Source organism: Coregonus clupeaformis, chromosome 29 (genome assembly GCF_020615455.1).
Source record: "Coregonus clupeaformis isolate EN_2021a chromosome 29, ASM2061545v1, whole genome shotgun sequence".
Taxonomy (NCBI): domain Eukaryota; kingdom Metazoa; phylum Chordata; class Actinopteri; order Salmoniformes; family Salmonidae; genus Coregonus; species Coregonus clupeaformis.
In genome coordinates, this window is record NC_059220.1 from 37,570,516 (window position 1) to 37,591,488 (window position 20,973).

Consider the following 20,973-nt stretch of genomic DNA (forward strand, 5'->3'; position numbering starts at 1 on the left):
ATTCAAACAACCCCAAAGCTTTATTAGAAACACCTGACAGTCATTCTAGAGGATTTTGCCTCACCACAGGAACAATGTCAATTTACACAGAGAGCTGATTCACTGGTGATTTAATCTGTGTTGCCTCAAGAACTGACCACATGGGTTGCCAGGTATGGGTTAATCTCGGTTTTTCCTCTCACCAGGTTTTTGAAGAGGGCAGTGAGCTCCTTGGTGAAGACCGAGAACTTGAGGAAGGCAGAGCCCAGGTCGGGGTCATCCCTGTAGACACAGTTCTCCCCAAACTTCTCCAGAGCCTGGGTGTACTGCTCCTCGTTCTCCACATGGGCTGGAAGGAGAGAGAGAGAGAGAGAGAGAGAGAGAGAGAGAGAGAGAGAGAGAGAGAGAGAGAGAGAGAGAGAGAGAGAGAGAGAGAGAGAGAGAGAGAGAAGAGAGAAGAGAGAGAGAGAGAGAGAGAGAGAGAGAGAGAGAGAGAGAGAGAGAGAGAGAGAGAGAGAGAGAGAGAGAGAGAGAGAGAGAGAGAGAGAGAGAGAGAGAGAGAGAGAGAGAGAGAGAGAGAGAGAGAGAAGAAGGGATGAATACGGCAGCACAATGCCAGTGTGCAATTTAACAATCAGTCTGCCAGCCTGTCCTTCAGGTATGGACATACACACGGGCCATCTCAGCAGGATAACATGTGCAAGTGCACACGCACACCTTTTCTGATCCTTACATGGCAAAAATCAATCCCTTCCCATGAATAATAAATAGGGGCCTTGTTTAGAGTGCACAGTGCAGTGTGTGTGGAATTCCATTCACTCCGATATCCCCCCCATCTCTCTGGCATTGTCTTTGGGAATCAAGGACACAATGGGACAGGAAGAGAGAGAGCGTTGGAGAAGACAGTGTCTGCATCCCAAATGGGGATGGGTCAAAAGTAGTGCACTATATAAGGAACAGGGTCCCATTTGGGACACAGCCTGTGTTGTCACACTGGAGTGACTCCAGAGCAGTGGCCATGTGGCGGGGATGAGAAAAACTAAGGCCTTGAAAGAGGAAGAGAGACAGACAGTCAAAGGGAACTGTGGTTACACTGTCTGGGTTCAATTGTGCAGACGGGGTATCACAAACTCTCTCCTACAATGAGATGAAAGAAAGAGGAATTACTCATGAACGATGCCATTCATTAGACTGTAGGAGTCGATAGCTAAAACTGCCAGTGTCACTGGTTACAGTATGCACTTCCTGATTGTAACCCAGCTAGCACATAACGTTCTGAGAACCAAATGTATCTTAAGAGCTTGGTAAGAGCGTGTTTGTCCTATGGTCATTTTGCATACAACCTTCCCATAACGTCTTCTACAGGTTCCCTCATGTTTCTATTTAAAGTAATGTTCTCAAATTGTTCAGAGAACGTTAAGAAACAACGTTCTTCTGTGGGAATTCCAGTTAATTTTTACATTCACATTTTAGTAATTTAGCAGACGCTCTTATCCAGAGCGACTTACAGTCAGTGCATTCATCTTAAGATAGGTGGGACAACCACATATCACTGGCATAGTAAGTATATTTTCATCAATAAAGTAGCTAAATCAGCAGAGTCATACTGGGGGGTTTGGCCAGCAGGGATGTCCTAGTCCCATCGCGCTCTAGCGACTCCTTGCGGCGGGCCGGGCGCATACACGCTGACTTCAGTCGCCAGTTGTACGGTGTTTCCTTCGACACATTGGTGCGGCTGGCTTCCGGGGTAAGCGAGCAGTGTGTCAAGAAGCAGTGCGGCTTGGCAGGCTCGTGTTTCGGAGGACGCATGGCTCTCGACCTTCGCCTCTCCCGAGTCCGTACGGGAGTTGCAGCGATGGGACAAGACCGTAACTACCAATTGGATATCACGAAAAATCTTCACTTCCGTTCTCAGAATGTTAAAAAAATTAATTATGGCTTCGTTCCCAGAAGCAATTGGAAAACAAAAACGTAGGTTCCCACAACTTCAAAGGAACCAAATGTGCTAGCTAAATGACTAAAATGTACATGTTAAAGTTAGGTTGATTCTAAAACTAAGGCTAAAGCTAATACATATGGGTGTGGTATTTCATTAAAAAGGAGAGTCAAACCTAAGAGGAACAGGAAGTGGGCAATTCAACTAATCAAACCCAGCAGCACCAACTCAAGCAACAAAAGGGAAGTCCATAAAGCAGGCCTGACAGATGTCACCTAGCCTCTGAGCCACACTTCATTTAGTGCTGCTAACAGCTAATAAACCAGAGGTGGAGAGGAACACTGGGATTTGAGGCACTGGTTCGGTGCAGGGAGCGTTGCCATGACGATCCAGAGACTTCCCCTCGAAAACACAGAGAGAGAGAGAAAAAAGCGAGATGTGTTAATGTTTACTGTTCATTTTTTATTCCCCTTTTGTTTCTTGTCTATTTCACTTGCTTTGGCAATGTAAACATATGTTTCCCATGCCAATAAAGCCCTTTGAATTGAATTGAGAGAGATAATATTTTTGACAAGTAGTATGGAGCTGCGGCTCTGAGTATTTTTTCTTCATCCTATGTAATGTTTTCTCAGTAAAAAAATATTTTTTCTGTTCAGAGAAAGTAGTCATTAAAGTTGTTTAGGTTTATGTCCCATCCTACATCCTCATATTACCAGGTTCTGACCACTAGACGGTGCTGTTCCTACTATTAGGTGATTTGTTAAAGGGAAAGTTCACCCAAATTACATATTGGTTTCCATACCCTGTAAGCAGTCTATGGAAAAGGTACGACAGCAACCTATGCTTTGGTTTTGTTTACTTGGCCACTGTAGCATTTGTGGCACACATCCTCTTTCCTGTGCTTTTTGAGGTGGAACGAGATACAGTAAATAATAATAATAATAATAATAATAATAATATGCCATTTAGCAGACGCTTTTATCCAAAGCGACTTAGTCATGCGTGCATACATTTTTTTTGTGTATGGGTGGTCCCGGGGATCGAACCCACTACCTTGGCGTTACAAGCGCCGTGCTCTACCAGCTGAGCTACAGAGGACCACAGACAGACAGACAGACAGAGAGACAGAGAGAGAGATGAGAGAGAGATGAGAGAGATGAGAGAGCGGTGTGGAGGAGGAGTGTGAGTATCGACACCCCAAGGCATCTGCCCCCAGAGAATGACTCAGCGGAACACATTATCGCACAGCATCTGTCCAGACAGACTGCCACACACAAACGAGCAACTTTTAACGTGTTCACACGTGAAATTGAAAAACTACAAGCAACTCTTATGGTCGTGCAATAAGATCAAGGTGGATGAATCATGTCTAGAACCAGCATATCATAAAAATCCAACTGCAATGTTAAACATGAACGACAAGCACTGCGTTCGGAGTCCTCTGAGCTCATAGGCATAGATTTAACGGGCGAGTTGAAAGTCCTTTTTAAAGGCTTTTAAACCTTATTCCCAAAGACAAAATGTCTACTGAAGGACATTTTTCCTGCTTTTAGAGAACCCATAAAGCTCTAGTCAAGTTACCTAAATGGGACCTACCGATGAACTCCTTTTGGGTTGCTGTTATATTTGCCCTTGCTCACCTCTGGCCATAGGTGTCTAACGGTACAACACGCGTTCAAACACACGCAGACTGTTTAGGCAGCAAACCCAACTGCTTTGTTGTGGGTTGCCCTGGCCTGTGTGTCGCCAGCGGGCCCTGCCTGGGCTTTTGTTTTGAAGTGGCACCTGAGTTCAGGGTCTCTCAGTGCCTTAACTATCAACCCATGACAGAACACACCCGGTGTAAAGCCCACAGGGTTAGTCTCCTGTTTACTGTTATGCAACCCCAGCCGTTAGACACGTCAGGGTACTGTGTGTCTGTGAGGGTGTAAATAGTAAATACACTAGTATACACCACCCTCCATTGCATTCCTACACTGTCTCGTCTCTTTCCGTCTCAGCCAGGGATAGTCAGTGATAACATGACATGGAGGGCTGTGTTCTGCTGTTGTGGATGAGTCGATGGAATGACTTGGGTTCCTGTCTGTGGCAGGCCCTCAGGAAAGGAGAGGTGACACATTCACCCATAGAAAGCTCTTTGACAATCAACACACGGGCAGACACACAGTTCTTTGACAACTTAATGGATACAAAGACACACAGAACAAACCAACTGTAGATCTGCAACAACAAACGTAATACACACACACAGACATGCATACACACACGCCCCTGCTGTGGATTATCTAACAGCACAGAGAGTGGTGGGGGTGTTGTTACGCCAGCATTGTCTGCTTCCCCAGACAGATCTCTGTTTAATCAACAGATAGTAGCCTAGCTTCTGTTTCCTCAACCCAAACTCTCACACCACACACACACTCTAGGGGGGTCAATCACAAGCTTACTTTGCTGGAGGTTTCAGCACTGACAAACTCCATGTCCACATCCCTATCGATTTCCAGCTTAGGGCCACTCTCCATGGAGGCTGAATAAATACTGCTGGACTTAACACCCTTTTCACAATATGGCCGTTAAGGTTTACCCAGAGGACAACCAATTGGAGGAGAGAGGGGTCGTCGTTAGGGGAGAGCTCAGTGAGAGAGGCCAGAGGAGTAAAATGTGTGTGTGTGTGTGTGTGTTATGGCTGTCCTGCGGTTTCTGTGGCTCTCAGTGGCCTCTACCTGCAGTTAAGGCACAGACACATCTATCCACAGTGTAGTTACATTATGGAAACCTAATTCACTCCGTTACCTAGAAGCTTGGCGATAAAGTGTGTGTGTGGCTTGTGATGGAAAAAGGCGAGACTGCACGGGGAATGACAAATTAATTCATGTGTGTCTGTATCTACAGTATGTGAGTGTGTGCTTCCAGTATAATGTATGGTATATTCATCACAGTTTACAACATGTGTGTATGCAAGCGAGTACTAAGTAGATGTGTACTCATTATCATGGGTGTGATGCCTGCCTATGGAGCCATGGGCTCATCGTGACAAAGTTTACCCAGAAAAACAGATCTAACCCAGTGGCACAGCAGTGCATACAGCAAACACCATCAGCTAGACCAACAGCTGTGTCTGAAAATAAACCACCCAGATGAAAAACAGCTCTGCAGGCCCAGTGATGGGCAGACTGATAGGCGGCACCAGGGAGCCATGTGGCGTGGCAAGGGGAAGCTCTGCTCCAGTTCTGTCAGTCTGACCGGGCTATCCGCTGGGTCCCTGTCCTCCAGGAGGATGGTGCTTTGTCCGTGGTGAGGGAGATACATATCATCTTCTCAGTCACTGTGACTGACTGCCTGCGTGCCTGATTGACTAAATGCCTGACTGTTCAAGACAGGCAAGAGAGGCTGCTCAGATCAACTGTAACAAGGTGAGAATCTCTTGGATGCTGCTTTCCGAGAAAACGATTCTTGTCCATTCGACAACATAGCTAGCTTCACATCTTCTCAAAAACGTGCCTTTTTACCTGAGTGTGAGAAAGGAGGGAGGAAGAGATGGAGAGGCAGAGGGAGACTGAGATAAAACAGCTTGTCGGTATTGCTGGAGGGAATAACATTACAAACCTGGGCATGTGAAGGTCGTGGTTGTCAAAGCTATGGAGGGCAGGCAGCAACACAGATAAAACAAAATCTACAGAGCAAAGAGAGACTTCTCCCCATTCGGACCAACTGTCAGGGATGAATATTTCACCAAAGGAGAGTGAGGCCCAGGTAACTGACTAAGATTGTGGGTAGGGAAGGGAACTTGGGAGAGATGTATAGGTTCAGTTCAGTGCCTCTAGCCCACATTAGAATACCAAGCAGCACAGACTCAAAGTTGCATAGACCTCCTGACTGGTCAATACCAACACAGAATCTCACTGACAATGATGTCGAGCTGTTAAAATGTCATTCTTCTTCTTAATGGTCAAGTTTAGCAATCCCTCCAGGATTTCACAGGGATTTTCTGTGATATTTGCAGGCAAAGATCCTTGATTTTGCTGCAGCAATTCTGCCATTTGCAATGATTTTGTCCAATTTGTGGTGAAAATGCGCTGACGAGGGAAAAGGTTTGTCGACGTGTGGCTTGATTGAACCATATTGTGCAGTGATTGGTTGAAATTGCGAGCCCTCTTTTTGTATTGCAGTGGTGGGTCCGTTTCTACGCTAAAATATTGCAATGATATGACTGTTTTTAATGCGTAAAAAGTGCAGTGATTGGTCAAATTTGCAAGCCCTTGCATAATATGCAGGGAATTGTTGATATTACAAAAGCATATGTGAGCGCAGAATCCTGGAGGGACTGGGTTAGGTTCTGGGTTAGGTTCTATGCCTAAGGGTACCTTCTGTTCTATGCAGAGCCTGACACAAGCGCTAAATATGATAGCTAGCATTGGAACCAACTTTAGCACTAATGCTAACAAGCCCGGCAACACAAGCTTTCACTGTTCATATTGGAACTGACAAAGTCTCTGCACAGAAGGGCCAGTAAATGTAAGCTCCCACACCTCTGCTAAAGCAAAATAGTCTTCATTCACAGCATTAATTCTCAGGAAGACTGGTTGGTCACCAAATGTTCTCCTCGTTTGTAATCAACCTCTGCTCTTCTTCTGACTGAGGGTACATTCAGAAAAGGGTCCATCTAGATGAATGACAAGGGGCAAACCACAACATGAAAGAACACCAATAGTGGAATGTCAAGGACAGATTCAAATCTAATGTGAGCGACGACTTCGGAACATCTCTTACTTCACAATAGTCTCTTTACATTAATGACCAGAGCAGTACAACTACTTTGATTTTTCTACAGCATTCTTAACACTTCTGCCTCGTGAAATTAACAAGACTACTTGAAAGGTTGTATTGACAATAAGTCCAGAGTTACTGAATACGAACAACACTAACTAATATTACCTACAGGTATCTAATATAGCTGTAACACATCTGACAGCTGAGCAGAGCTGACAGGGGTGTAATAAACCTGGGTGCTGATGTCTTGACTATTTCGTTTTCTGAGGCCTGAGGTTAACCAGTAGTCGAGGTTTATCTGTGAGGATCACAGACTAAAGCCTTCAGGAGAGATTAATCTCTCACGTCACCAGGCCTCAGATTTACTGCTGGCCTCCAACGCCACTCAAATCATGTAGCCTAGCAGTTAGAGCATTGGGCCAGTGACCTAAAGATTGCTGATTCAAATACCCGAGCCGACAAGGTGAAAAATCTGTCGATGTGCCCTTGAGCAAGGCACTTAACCCTAACCCCGCCGACACTGTAAAACATTTCACTGCACCTTTTTAAAAAATGTTATCGAAACCTTCCTGTTATGCACTGATTTTACTGTACTGAACATCTACGCAGTTATTACGTTTCTCAAATGAGAAATGGCTTGTACTGGCACCTTAGGGGAATTGTAGGCTAGGTTACAATCACAAGCTGCTAGCTGCGTTTACACGCTCATTGTACGCTCACGCTCAGTGGCTAGCAAAGCCATCAAATTTACATTAAATTTGAATCTCTAACTTCCCTTTATGTCAGCAAAAATAATGTCAGAAACAAGATGAATCTATAGTGTGTTTTCTGTACTGAAATACAGATAATTACCTAAAGCATACGGATGGAACCCCTGGAGTTTCTGTTGTCCAAGAAACAATTAAGATTGTCAGTGTTAAGAGGTCCATAAAGCCTCTTACCGAAAGTGCTTAAAAGCTTAATGTGGTTTTAAAGAATTTAAGCCACTTGTTTTTGAGAGGATTCAGCCAACACCATGAATTCTATTGAGGGTGATACCACAGCAAATTATGCAGATGTTGCCTAGTAACCAACTGGTAAAAGAGTCAAAACGCCTACCAGAGCCATCCACACATATACACACACATAAAAACACATCTGCAATGTTGTTTAGTGACACAAAGGCACTATTTCAGGATACCAGGAAGAGAGGAAGGAGATGGGAGTGAGTGCTGGGAACTCCATTAGAACACAGTGTAGTGGGGCAGAGCGGAACACTGTCACCATCTTTCCCCCGTACACTCACAAGCACTCACACAAAGGGTGTGCCCTGGTACAGCTGTTCCTCGAGGGTCTGGGGTAGACAGCTGTCCCCCCTTGAACAGAGGTAGCAGTGTTCCCAAAAAAGCCCAGCTCAGCACAGATAGAGAAAAGCATTCCATACGCTCTCAGCAGGACCCTGTCATACAGCCCAAACACAAGGCGCTGGAAACACCCCACACTGTCACAGCCAGCCAGAGTGAGCATGATGATGAGCTCCATGCACACACAAACACACGCACGTACACATGCAACCCACCCAAAACAAGCACACACTAATGAAGCCAGTCTACCAGTGGCCATCTTCCAGTACATATGGATTCCTCAGTGTAAACCCTAGCCTATTGACAAGCATTGACAGAGGTAGTCAGCGATGCTGTTCATACCCTGTGTTTGGAGAACATATGGAGTTTGAAGGCAGGGCCATAAATCTTCAAACAGAGGCCATCCTCTCCCCTCATCTGACCCTAAAACACCCGGACCCTAAACCCTGTCATACCCTGGCCCACACACAGCCTGAGCAGGTACATGGACTAGCTTATTGAGTTTCTGTGATGACCGTCACAGGTGGCTCTGAACTCTGACCTATGACCTTTCATCAGATGGGAGCGGTATGGTGTTGTGACTGTAAATGAGTGTTAACCTTTCTGACTCACCCAGACCCGAGGTGTAGATGGCCTTGACTGACTTCTTCATCTTGTACAGCACGCTGCGGTCCACATCCAGCGCCTGGAGGGAGGGAAGGAAAGAAAGAGGGAGGAGAAAAGGGGGAAGGAAGTCCAGTTATTGTCAGATCAAGATCACAATGAAAGCAATATGGCACACATGCCGTAGCATTCATTTTGCCTTGCCTATTAACATGTCTGAATCGTTTCCAAGGGTAATATTGGATGTGATAATGTCGTTTGAGGCACTTTGTCAGCTCTGGGCTACTTCTGTTTCCTAACGTTCTCTCTAGAGGATAGAGAGTTTCTCTCATCTTTGGCATTGGTAGCGGTTATCTTGCCACAAGCCATTGTGGACACAGGGGTGTCGGTGTGTGCCTACTATCTGTATGTGGGTGCACGTTTGTTTTTGTAGGTAGCAGGTGTGTTTGAAAGTGTATATGTGTGTGACTTTGGGTAACATCTGTGTATCTGTGTGTTTGTGTGTGTGTGTGTGTGTCTAAGGAGGAAGGGCAAAGCCTCCTGACTGCAGGAGATTCATTATTCAGGACGATGCTATAAATAGGCTCAACAGAATCCCAGTGTGGCGTAAGAGGGGAGAGAGAGGAGTGCAGGAGGCATCCATACAGACCAGATAGGTGGAGCCACTCCGTTATGGAGGTAGGTCAGGCTGATGAGGTCTCACACTACTAAGAAGCCTTTCCTATAAGATGTACACACACTCACAAAGCATACATATTCATGCACACACACACACTCATGCTAACGCGCTCACACACACACACAGACGCTAATTCACTTACAGTACACACATACTCTCTCTGACTCCAGCGGAGACAATGCACCACTGTACCAACCAACCAACGATTGGAGGGTCTCCGGGGGATTTGGGAAATTAGTTTTGTCCTTCACCAAGTAGATCCACCCGGCGCCACTCTGCCCTTGTTCCCAATATCACTGAATTCAACAGATCATCATATCCCTCCTCTTTGCCTCAGTCTGAATCTACTTTAGTGAAAACTAACCCAGGCACAGCAGCTCCATTCAGTTGCCACAGATAAACATACACAGTATTCCCCGTGCTACACTGCTAGCCATGAGAGAGAATAAGTAGGCCTAAATCAGCGTTATATTAAAAAAAGGCCCTGAGAAGTGCTCTGTGCTCTGTTTTTGTTGGTATTGAATTTCACGGAGTGGGCGAGAGCTGACAATGTACTTATCCACATTTATCAGGGGTGGCCTCTTGCTGACACAGGGAAGGCCACCTACATACAAAGTGTTGGAGACAAGGTGGGCGTAGGGATATCTAAATAGACTTCTTACCTACAGAGAAGATATAATAAAAAGAGAGGAATTGAGAATTAGAAGACAGTTGAGCACCCACGCTTATCGACCACGACCATAGACTAGTGGTCAAATATATGCTACAACTTGTTGAATCCTACAATTTAGGGGCGGTTCCCTTTTAGAAAGTGGAAAATAAGATGAAAACATGTCAGTGACTGGAATTCTGAAAACCGTTCCTCTTTCTAGTAATGTCAAACAAGGGCTGCCTCTGACCTTAACTTGACCTCTGAGATTGGACAATAGGAAGTAGTGCAGCAGCATTGCCCCGGGTTACGATGCCACTGGGCCTATTGTGTGAGACATTATTGACTTTCAATCCACATCCCACTTCTAGAAGTTTCCATCAAACCCGTTTTTTCAGGAGAGAAGAAAGCCATCTCTCATAAGAGCTCTTCAAATAGTCATTTTCATCCTGGCGCTGAAGTACCGTTTGCTCTGAAAGAGAGAAAAACAAACAACACAAAAACTAAAAACACTGTCTCATTAGCTGAACAGAATTACTCATCACAAGCGTTGACGCTAACGAGATCTCCACCTGGGTTCTCCCACTTAATCTTAGCTGCCTGCCCACCACTAGCTGAGAGTCACACAACACAAGCCTCCTAAGATTCTCCTAAGACAGCCTATAAGCATTTATCACACAACAGTCACTGCATGTGCTACAGCTGACTGATTTAGCCAGTGGCCAGCAATTCTTTGCAGCAATTGTAGCTAATTGATGTTGTCAGACAAACCTCCAAATGTCATCGATATAGATGGCGTTATCCTAACCACCCTTCCTAAGGTGTATTCTGCCTTGTTTTAATTTGGTGCCAAAAGTTTCCCATTCACCATTCTACTGTACAAATATGAGTCATGAGCCAGTCTAGCGTAAAATATGACTCACATAAACACAATTCTATTAGCTCCACAGAGACCATCTGGATTCATAGACCCAAACAAAGTCCAGACCCCACACATACTGAAACTCTGGTTTTCAACGACTCTGGAGGTACTGTTCAAAGCAAGCTATGAAACAAAGTGTAGGCCAAAATACAGATAAATCAATTCCTTTCTGGATCCAATGTTCAACAACGGGTTCCGCCTTTTAAAGAATAACCTGAGATGCAGGGTTGTAAAATGTTTTTGCGCCATCCAATTTCACCTTGGGCTCAAACACTCTGCACTCTCCTTCCAGCCGTGATTTATCTGCTTTTTTTAGTAGATATTTTACCTAACCTTGAGAGGATACTTCGTGATAATGCCCTAAAAGCATTTCTGCTGACATCATCCCTCCATAAGTATACAGCAACACATTGGATCTGAAAACCAGTCAGTATCTGCTGTAACCACCATTTGCCTCATGTAGCGTGACAAATCTCATTCTCATAGAGTTGATCAGGCTGTTGATTGTGGCCTGTGGAATGGTGTCCCACTCCTCTTCAATGGCTGTGCAAAGTTGTTGGACATTGGCGGGAACTGAAACACGCTGTCGTACAAGTCGATCCAGAGCATCCCAAACATGCTCAATGGGTGACATGTCTGGAGAGTATGCAGGCCATGGAAGAACTGGGCATTTTCAACTTCCAGGAATTGCGTACAGATCTTTGCAACATTGGGTCGTGCATTATCATGCTGAAACATGAGGTGATGGCGGTGGATGAATGGCACGACAATGGGCCTCAGGATCTCGTCACGGTATCTCTGTACATTCAAATTGCCATTGATAAAATGCAAATTGTGTTTGTTGTCCATAGCTTATGCCTGCCCACACCATAACCTCACCACCACCATGGGGCACTCTGTTCACAACGTGGACATCAACAAACCGCTTGTCCACATGACACCATACATGTGGTATGCGGTTGTGAGGCCAGTTGGACGTACTGCCAAATTCTTTAAAACAACATTGGAGGTGGATTTGGTAGAGAAATTAACATTCAGTTCTCTGGCAACAGCTCTGATGGACATTCCTGCAGTCAGCATGCCAATTGCATCATCCCTCAAAACTTGAGACATCTATGGCATTGTGTTGTGTGACAAAACTGCACATTTTAGAGTGGCCTTATATTGTCCCCAGCAGAAGTTGTACCTGTGTAATGATCATGCTGTTTAATCAGCTTCTTGATATACCACACCTGTCAGGTGGATGGATTATCTTGGCTAAGGAAACATGCTCACTAACAGGGATGTGAACAAATTTGTGCACAAAATTTGAGAGAAATTAGCTTTTTGTGCGTATGGCAAATTTCTGGGATCTTTTATTTCATCTCATGAAACATGGGACCAACACTTTACATGTTGCATTTATATTTTTGGTCAGTGTAATTTCACTAGCTATATACACCCAATCTCTCAATTTTGAAAGTAAGCTAACTAGCTAATTAAAACATAATTAGGTTCTGTCCTTACAACTTTACTTGAACTGTAGTTTTCACGTAGAGACACCTTGCAGTTTTGGAGACAGCTTCGCCTTTGGTAACATAAAGGCGATGCAGTAGTGTTAGTACTGGTAAAGCAGTGATTTACTCACTGAACTATATATATATTGAACTTAGCTACTTCATATTAGGGTTGGGCAGTATCCAGATTTTCATACAGTCATACCGTTTCTGTACCATACCGGGGTATATGGTATTACCAGAAGTGCACACAAGGGGCGCTATTGAATGGGATTGAATGTCTTTGCTGTAACCAAGAAGCTTGATCTTGACATCTAGCCACATAGCTAGCAAGTAAAAGCCGATTTATGGTCAATCCGTCGTCTGCAGTGGCCATACAGCATTTACTGCAATGTGGCCTCTGCAGAAATCAGAGCATTCATACTTCTTGCGCTTTGGGGAGCTGTCATACGCATCCAATAAATTAGTCTGCGCCACACCACTTGTAGTGATTCAGGGCTAATCTCTTTAGCCATCCAGCTAATTTCGAGCAACTGGCTAAACGAAAAGACCGTACCTCTTCTGAGATGTTAGAGTCCGTTTCCCGGTGCTTGACATAGGAGCTCAGCCAAGATAGCATGAAGTAAAAAGGCTGCACTGTTTTCCCACCTGCATCTCCATCCCGAATCTCCCCATTGTAGGCTAATTTAGCTGGGGGCATTTAGGCTATTGTTTATGTGTATTTCACACTATGTTTAGGTAAAAATCTGAGTATAATGCTTGTATGGATGTCAACCCCAAAACATGTTCATGTCATCGTCATCAATCAACTGCATTACAGTTAAAAACGACTTTGACTACCACCACCAATTTCTGTATGTTAGCAGCTTATACGAACGGGAGTTAGCATTTAGCAGTCACTTTTTCTAAACCTGAAACCGGACATCTTCTAAATGTTACACAGCGAAAAACAGCCAAATATATCCAAATCGTATTTTAGTAACCACATTGAGGGCCTGTTACAATACGTTAATCATGACAAATTTGACGAATATCCACTTTGTTAGATCAGATGTGTTGAATGTGCGCCAATCCGGCGTCCTTCTATCCCCCACGGTCTGCGTTCCATTGACCTCTTTATCGCATCTATCCCCATCACCTCCCCGATCTCTTTCCAGGAGTTGAAACACATGTTTGTGTCTTTGAAATCCCTACACGAGGTATCATAAAGATGTATATTTTTTTTTCTGATAGCCTTTCGTCAAAGTTCTCCATGTTTCTGGTCAAATAAGTGAATTTGTGTTTATACAGGATGTACCACCTACACCTACCGGCAACCAATCATGTCAATGTGGAGCAATACGGAGCCCTCCGCAGTGTTCCAAAGGTGCCGCATTTATGTCACACCCTACGTACGGAGCCTCCGGATCGCATTGCAGGATCAAGCATAAAATCGGCTTTAAGCAAACCAAATGCATAGCTGGAGCCCTGAGCTGGATATAACTTATGACACATCAAAGACTTCTTCTAGTTATACTTAACTTATAAGCAGTGGCGTAGTCACTTTTAGATGATAGAAAACTGCTTTTGCTGGTGTGGGTGTTTAACTACTGCTGCGAAAAAAAAGGAACATCATCTCCAAGCATCCCCAAGACCGCGCTATAAATCACTCTGTAGCTCCATGTTCCCCAGATCCAGTATTTTATCACTTCTGCCAAATAAACTGAGTCTGAACACACATAACTTCCACAGGAGTCAGTCAGTGGGGTCTTAGCTTTGCCCTGTAGCTGCAATATCAAAGTGTTGATTGATTAAAGCCATAGCCATGGCTGGCAGAGGTAAGCAATCAACCCAACCAGGGCTCTAGAGTGCGACCATTTTACTCGCATATTCGCCTAAATATTTTGCTGTGTGACCTGGAATTTTTATTTAGGAGCACCAGTGCTCTATCTTTATGACCTCAAATATTTTTTGTTCTCCTCCTACATTTCTTTGTGTGAGCCAACATTTTTCTACTTAGGCGCGTGCTCCTTGTAAAAAAAGGTCAGCGTAGAGCCCTGACAGCAGGGGAGCCCCATAAGAGAAATAATTATACAGGCCCCTAAAACAACTTGCGAAGTCTGGCAGTTGAAAATGTGCCGACTAAGTGGCTGTGGTGCGATGGGTTCAGATCCAGCAGACTACTAAGCGCAGCTGTCCTCTCTGGCAAGTTGGTTGTCGGCTTTCTGGATAGGTACAAGCCAAATGGACAGACGATTTAGAACGTAGTGAGAACATGCTGCTTCTGGCTTTTGCCACGTTTTCACTGAAGGCAGCAATTTGTTAGAGATAAAGGCACTCTTTCAAACCTACAGGGATGTACTGTATTTCACTCTTGCTTTCTAAGAAGATAATACCTACCTAGATCACCCACAAAGATAAGAGGCTTTGAGAGGAGCAACAGTGCCTTGCAGAAGTATTCATCCCCCTTGGCGTTTTTCCTATTTTGTTGCATTACAACCTGTAATTTAAATTGATTTTTATTTGGATTTCATGTAATAGACATACAGAAATTAGTCCAAATTGGTGAAGTGAAATGAAAAAAATAACTTGTTTCAAAGAATTCTAAAAAATAAATAACAGAAAAGTGGTGCGTGCATATGTATTTACCCCCTTTGCTATGAAGCCCCTAAATAAGATCTGGTGCAACCAATTACCTTCAGAAGTCACATAATTAGTTAAATAAAGTCCACCTGTGTGCAATCTAAGTGTCACATGATCTCAGTATATATATACACCTGTTCTGAAAGGCCCCAGAGTCTGCAACACCACTAAGCAAGCGGCACCATGAAGACCAAGGAGCTCTCCAAACAGGTCAGGGATAAAGTTGTGGAGAAGTACAGATCAGGATTGGGTTATAAAAAAATATCAGAAACTTTGAACATCCCACAGAGCACCATTACATCCATTATTTAAAAAAATTGAAAGAATATGGCACCACAACAATGGGGATGGTGTTCGCCAAAAGGCATGTGGGAGACTCCCCAAACATACGGAAGAAGGTACTCTGGTCAGATGAGACTAAAATTGAGCTTTTTGGTCATCAAGGAAAACACTAAGTCTGATTCAAACCCAACACCTCTCATCACCCCGAGAACACCATCCCCACAGTGAAGCATGGTGGTGCAGCATTATGCTGTGGGGATGTTTTTCCATCACCAGGGACTGGGAAACTGGTCAGAATTGAAGGAATGATAGATGGCGCTAAATACAGGGAAATTCTTGAGGGAAATTACATTTTATTTATCACATGCGCCGAATATAACAGGTGTAGACCTTACCATGAAATACTTACAAGCCCTTAACCATGAGTGCAGTTAAGAAAATAAGTAAATAAATAAACTAAAGTACCGGTACCAAGTCATTGTGAGGGGGTACAGGTTACTCGAGGTAATATGTACATGTAGGTAGGGGTAAAGTGACTATTCATAGATAATAAACAGCGAGTAGCAACAGTGTAAGAATAGTCCGTGTAGCCATTTGCTTAATTGTTCAGCAGTCTTATTGCTTGGGGGTAGACGCTGTTAAGGATAATTTTTTTGGTACCCTTCCCCAGATCTGTGCCTCGACAAATTCCTGTCTCAAAGCTCTACGGACAATTCCTTCGACCTCTGCTTGGTTTTTGCTCTGGCATGCACTGTCAACTGTGGGACCTTATATACACAGGTGTGTGTGCCTTTCCAAATCATGTCCAATCAATTGAATTTACCACAGGTGGACTCCAATCAAGGATGATCAATGGAAACAGGATGCACCGGAGCTCAATTTCGAGTCTCATGGCAAAGGGTCTGAATACTTATGTAAATAAGGTATTTCAGTTTTTATTTTTAATAAATGTGCAAACATTTCTAAAAATCTGTTTTTGCTTTGTCATTATGGGGTATTGTTTGTAGATTGATGAGGATTTTTATTTATTTTATCCATTTTAGAATAAGGCTGTAACGTAACAAAATGCAGCAAAAGTCAAGGGGTCTGAATACTTTCCGAATGCACTGTATATGCTCCTAAAAACCAATGAGGAGATGGGAGAGGCGGAACTTGCATAGCCTCAATTGTAAAAAATAGAACACATTTCTATTTTAGCGCCTAGCTACGCAGACTTCCGCAAACAGTTGATGAAAACATTGAATAACATTTATGTGTAGATGTATTTTGCAATGCGAGCAGTGTGGTCAGCCAGCATCATGCCTCAGTAGACACTTTCAATCTGGAGAGTGTTCTGTCAGGAAACTGGGCGAGTGCACAGGGACAGACGGAGTCATAAACCAAGCCCAGCTGAACACGACAACACAACCCTCAATCACTCTCACACATTCACTCTCCCTTGCTCAGAGGCATTTATCCTCACTGAGGCATTCACCATTCCAAGCGCTGAAAAAATGTCTTGCCCAGGCCACTCTTTTGTATGTCTTGCTGTTTGAAGCAGACGTTTTTAAAATTAGAGGCTTGTAACCAAAAGAGTAGAGAACAAGAGGGGATTTCCATCACTGGCCACTGCGCCATAGTATGATAAGACAATGCTGGGCCTTGTTACACCCCACCCAGCCTGAATGGATTGGGCTTATGTCAGAATCTGTTCCAAGAGAAAACATTAAAAATGCAAACTCAGCACATTTCGCAGATGATAAACAAAGTATTTTTTGAGGATGAAGATTTCAGTTCCTCTGCTGGTACCGACGATGACCTTGCTTGAGTTGAGTAGATAAGAGTCAAATAATGAGTCTTAATGCATGACATCAGGCACCATCTGGCTCTCTCCAATCTGGAGACTAACACCATTGAGCCTGTAGGGTACATCCCAGGACACAGAGAGGGTTAAGGTTTCAAAGCTCCTCATCAATTCCGATAGATTCACTCTAAATTTACAATGCATCATCATCAGGAAACAACCGGCCCGGAGTCAAATGACAAAACAGGGCAGGCTACAGCATCAAGATGTTGCAAGCCATGTTATTTCACAGAGAGAGTTGCGTATAGAAATATGTTTTTATAATGTCTTAAGAGAGAGCAATAATATATTTCTGAATGAATTCACCAGTCTAACCAGAAATATTGGCCATTGTAAAAGAAACTGAGCCAATGGACATAAATTGGGTTCTCACTAGTGGGTTTATTACGTCACGATTAGCCTAACACTTGTTGAACAAATGGAAAATCCTTGTATGATCTACTTGGCTTTAAGATAACAGGAAAAGATGGACACAGATCTTATTTTAAGGCTTTACAAGTAAACCCATTTCCCCAAACCACACTAACATCCTCTCTGGCTGCGCTACCATGCCACTTCCCTCCTGGCTGTCAGTGTCACCGCCATAACCGGAGAAAAACGCCAATTCCTGCCAGCCAGATATTAACTGACCAACACAGGCCCCCACATCTACTGTCTGGGCCTGGTTTAGCTCAGAGCTGGGAAGGTGAGGCAAGGCCTCATACCTAAACCACTTGCCCTACAATATCCAAGGTCTCCCAAACAAAAACATGGAGGGAAATTAGCTGGGGAGGGTCATTTATATTTCATAAGCTTTTCATAGTGCATCCATTGTTCAGTCTCTTCGTGGGTTTGGTGTATATTTCAATGCCCCTTTCTTCTTCTGCTGTTTGTGAAAATGAGGGAGGAAAATTCTTGGAATAACAAGTGATATTTAAAAATTCATGTGTATTCTTAGGCTATGATATCATCACATTGGCTAGAGACAGTTTTGTTTTGTAATCAGAAAAGAGCCTCTGTCAAGGCTCAAACTGAATCCTTCCGCCAATCAGAGAATTGAAGCCAATGACACATTTTCAGAATGTCATTTTACTACTCAGTTTCTAAACCCAGAGGCGCAACATCGCCAGACTTCCGGCAACGCTTGCGAAAGAGACCAAACAGACCAGGCCGGGGTTTGAGAAGTTAATGAGAAAAATAAAAAAATATTACTTACTTGTTAATTTTCTCAAATCTCAAAAGGTACAACCTACATTTGAGCCAACATCTTAAGTAGTTGAATATGTTATTACTCCAACCTTATGTCAGTTTGTCACTTTCATGTTTTCATTTTCGTCGAAAACAACTTTATATCGAAGGACTGCCTTTGATTTGACGGCCTGCACATGTGCAGTTCGGCACAAGACGACCATTAGACCCGATTATATGTTTCTGCGCATGAGATTAAATAGCCAACGTCACCATGACATTGCCTACAAGAGTGATCGGGGATTTCTATTGGAGAAGCAATTTCTGCCTACCATACTGTACTGTCTTTGGCTTTACTCACGTGTGTTCTGGCTCTGGCCCAACCCATCGGTCTCTGGGACCAATCAGACGATCTAAGAATGTATTTCCATTCTAGGAATCATAGGGGAGTAACTCAGATCCAGACTCATCGTGGAGAAGAAACTAACGTCCGTGGGTGTGGCATAGCATTTGGCCGAAACAATGAGTTTGGGTAGCCAGGCAAACGCGTTTTCTGTCCACAGCTGATTCCAAGGCCATCGTAAGGCCAGAGGAGTTGGAACTGGGCAAGAAGAGTAAAAAGAGCAGATGTTTTGGTCAATAAGGGACATGAGAAAGATATGTTGACAATCTAGGACAATATGCTCTTCCTCCTAGACAGGAAGAGACTAATCAAAATGCCAGGATTAGATTAGTTACACAGAATAAAAGGCATTCCTGGATGATTGCATATTGTGTGGTGTCAGGGACAACCCTGACTAATTTTTTTGGAACTATTTGATGACTGTACGTCTAGCAGCTGGGACCCCACCACGACACACTCCCACCCAGAGAAAACAAAGCAGTTGTGTGGGGTCGGCACTTTTTTAACCCACACAGCCAGCTCTCCTAGTCTGGCCTCAGACTAGTCGGTCAACCTCGCCGCCACACCTTCTTTGAACTGCTGAAGATCATGGGAGGGAGTAGGGAGGGACACCCACAAAACACGTCTGGTTCCCGTCTGGTGTCAATTTATTACACGTCACCGACTCCCCTCCCCCAAAGCTGGAGTCATACGAGGAAACAGTCTGACACAAATTGGGACAGTGCCAAGAAAGGAGGCAGTCTGGGGTAATTATCTAATTCATTGGGGGTAGGAGGGGGGGGAGGGCTTGATTCTAATCCAAGTTTTATAGGAGGCACCAGATGTTATAGTTAAAGCAAACAAACACCCCGAAAAAGGGGGGAAAAAAGCCGGCTGGGCCTAGGCAGCAGTGTTTCTGCCATAGGGTTTACTTTACACTACCCTGGTCTGTGTGAAAGAAGAGAAATCCTGTATGCCATGGGAGAGACTTGGCGCACAGTGCTCCAACACTCATTTTACTACTGTGTTCAAGCCTCCCCCTTCTGACGGTGGCAGTAAAAGTACACACTAGAGTGTCACTCCTGGAAGTCTTCACAGAAGATATTGGCTACCTCTTAGCTCTTGCTGTAAGTCATATTTCAGAAAAATGGAGCAAGACTGGGGAGGTGAGGAATTAAATGAGGCAGAGAGAGGTCTGGGTAATGATGTCTCTATGTGCAGCCATGACCGTGGGGAGTAGGCTGCCACTGCAGAGCCCATTACTGTAACTGCTGAGGTGGACAAACCTCCTCCTCTCTAATGGTGCCCTCTTTGAATGGGCCTCATCTGCCACGTCAGACCGACCAATTGGCATCATAGCAGGGGTCCAGTCACTCAATGGCAAGCCGGCAGCTACTCTAGTTACCTTGGATGCGAACACGCAATTGCATGCACGTACACTCAAATACAGATGCATTTGAGCGAGCACACACAAAACCCTGATACACACAAGAGCACAATGGTAAGACACGCCTGCACACACAGCTTTCTCCATTAAGTGTAGTCAACCACACAGTAACGGTCAGTAGGAGCCCCCATGCTCTGGTAGGCAGCTGACACAGAGCATGTTATAAAGCAGTAGACACGTGGCACAGGGTGAACAGCACTCTCTCTCAGCCTCCCCGTCGAGAGGAGGAGAAACAGAAGTGGGAAAGCTGCAACTCATTAAAAAACATATGACCGCACAGGCACACACATATCCCCCTTATATACAGTGCCTTCGGAAAGTATTCAGACCCCTTGACATTTTCCACATTTCGTAACAGCCTTATTCTAAAATGGATTAAATACAAAAAATCCTCAGCAATCTACACACAATACCCCATAATGTACCCCATAATGACAAAGCGAAAACAGGTTTTTAGAATTTTTTGCAAATGTATTAACAATAAAAAAAAGAAGAAATACCTTATTTACATAAGTATTCAGACCCTTTGCTATGAGACTCGAAATTGAGCTCAGGTGCATCCTGTTTCCATTGCTCATCCTTGAGATGTTTCTACAACTTCATTGGAGTCCACCTGTGGTAAATTCAATTGATTGGACATGATTTGGAAAGGCACACACCTGTCTATATAAAGGTCCCACAGTTGACAGTGCATGTCAGAGCAAAAACCAAGTCGAAGGAATTGTCCGTAGAGAACTGAGAGAGGATTGTGTCGAGGCACAGATCTGAGGAAGGGTACCAAAACATTTCTGCAGCATTAAGGTCCCCAAGAACACAGTGGCCTCCATCATTCTTAAATGGAAGAAGTTTGGAACCA

At 44.1% G+C, this 20,973-nt stretch overlaps 1 protein-coding gene across 5 annotated transcripts in view; it reads right to left on the minus strand.

Moving 5' to 3' along the window:
* The window catches only part of asap2a (ArfGAP with SH3 domain, ankyrin repeat and PH domain 2a), a 78,383-nt gene that overhangs the window by 47,172 nt on the left and 10,238 nt on the right, over positions 1-20,973 (minus strand). For all 5 annotated transcript variants that reach the window (XM_041855482.2, XM_041855481.2, XM_041855479.2 and 2 more), the window contains exons 2-3: positions 8,638-8,710; positions 183-328 (exon numbers count right to left, since the gene is read on the minus strand). In XM_041855482.2, coding sequence (XP_041711416.1) covers positions 183-328; positions 8,638-8,710 — 219 coding nt within the window. The remainder of the gene's footprint in view (positions 1-182; positions 329-8,637; positions 8,711-20,973) is intronic.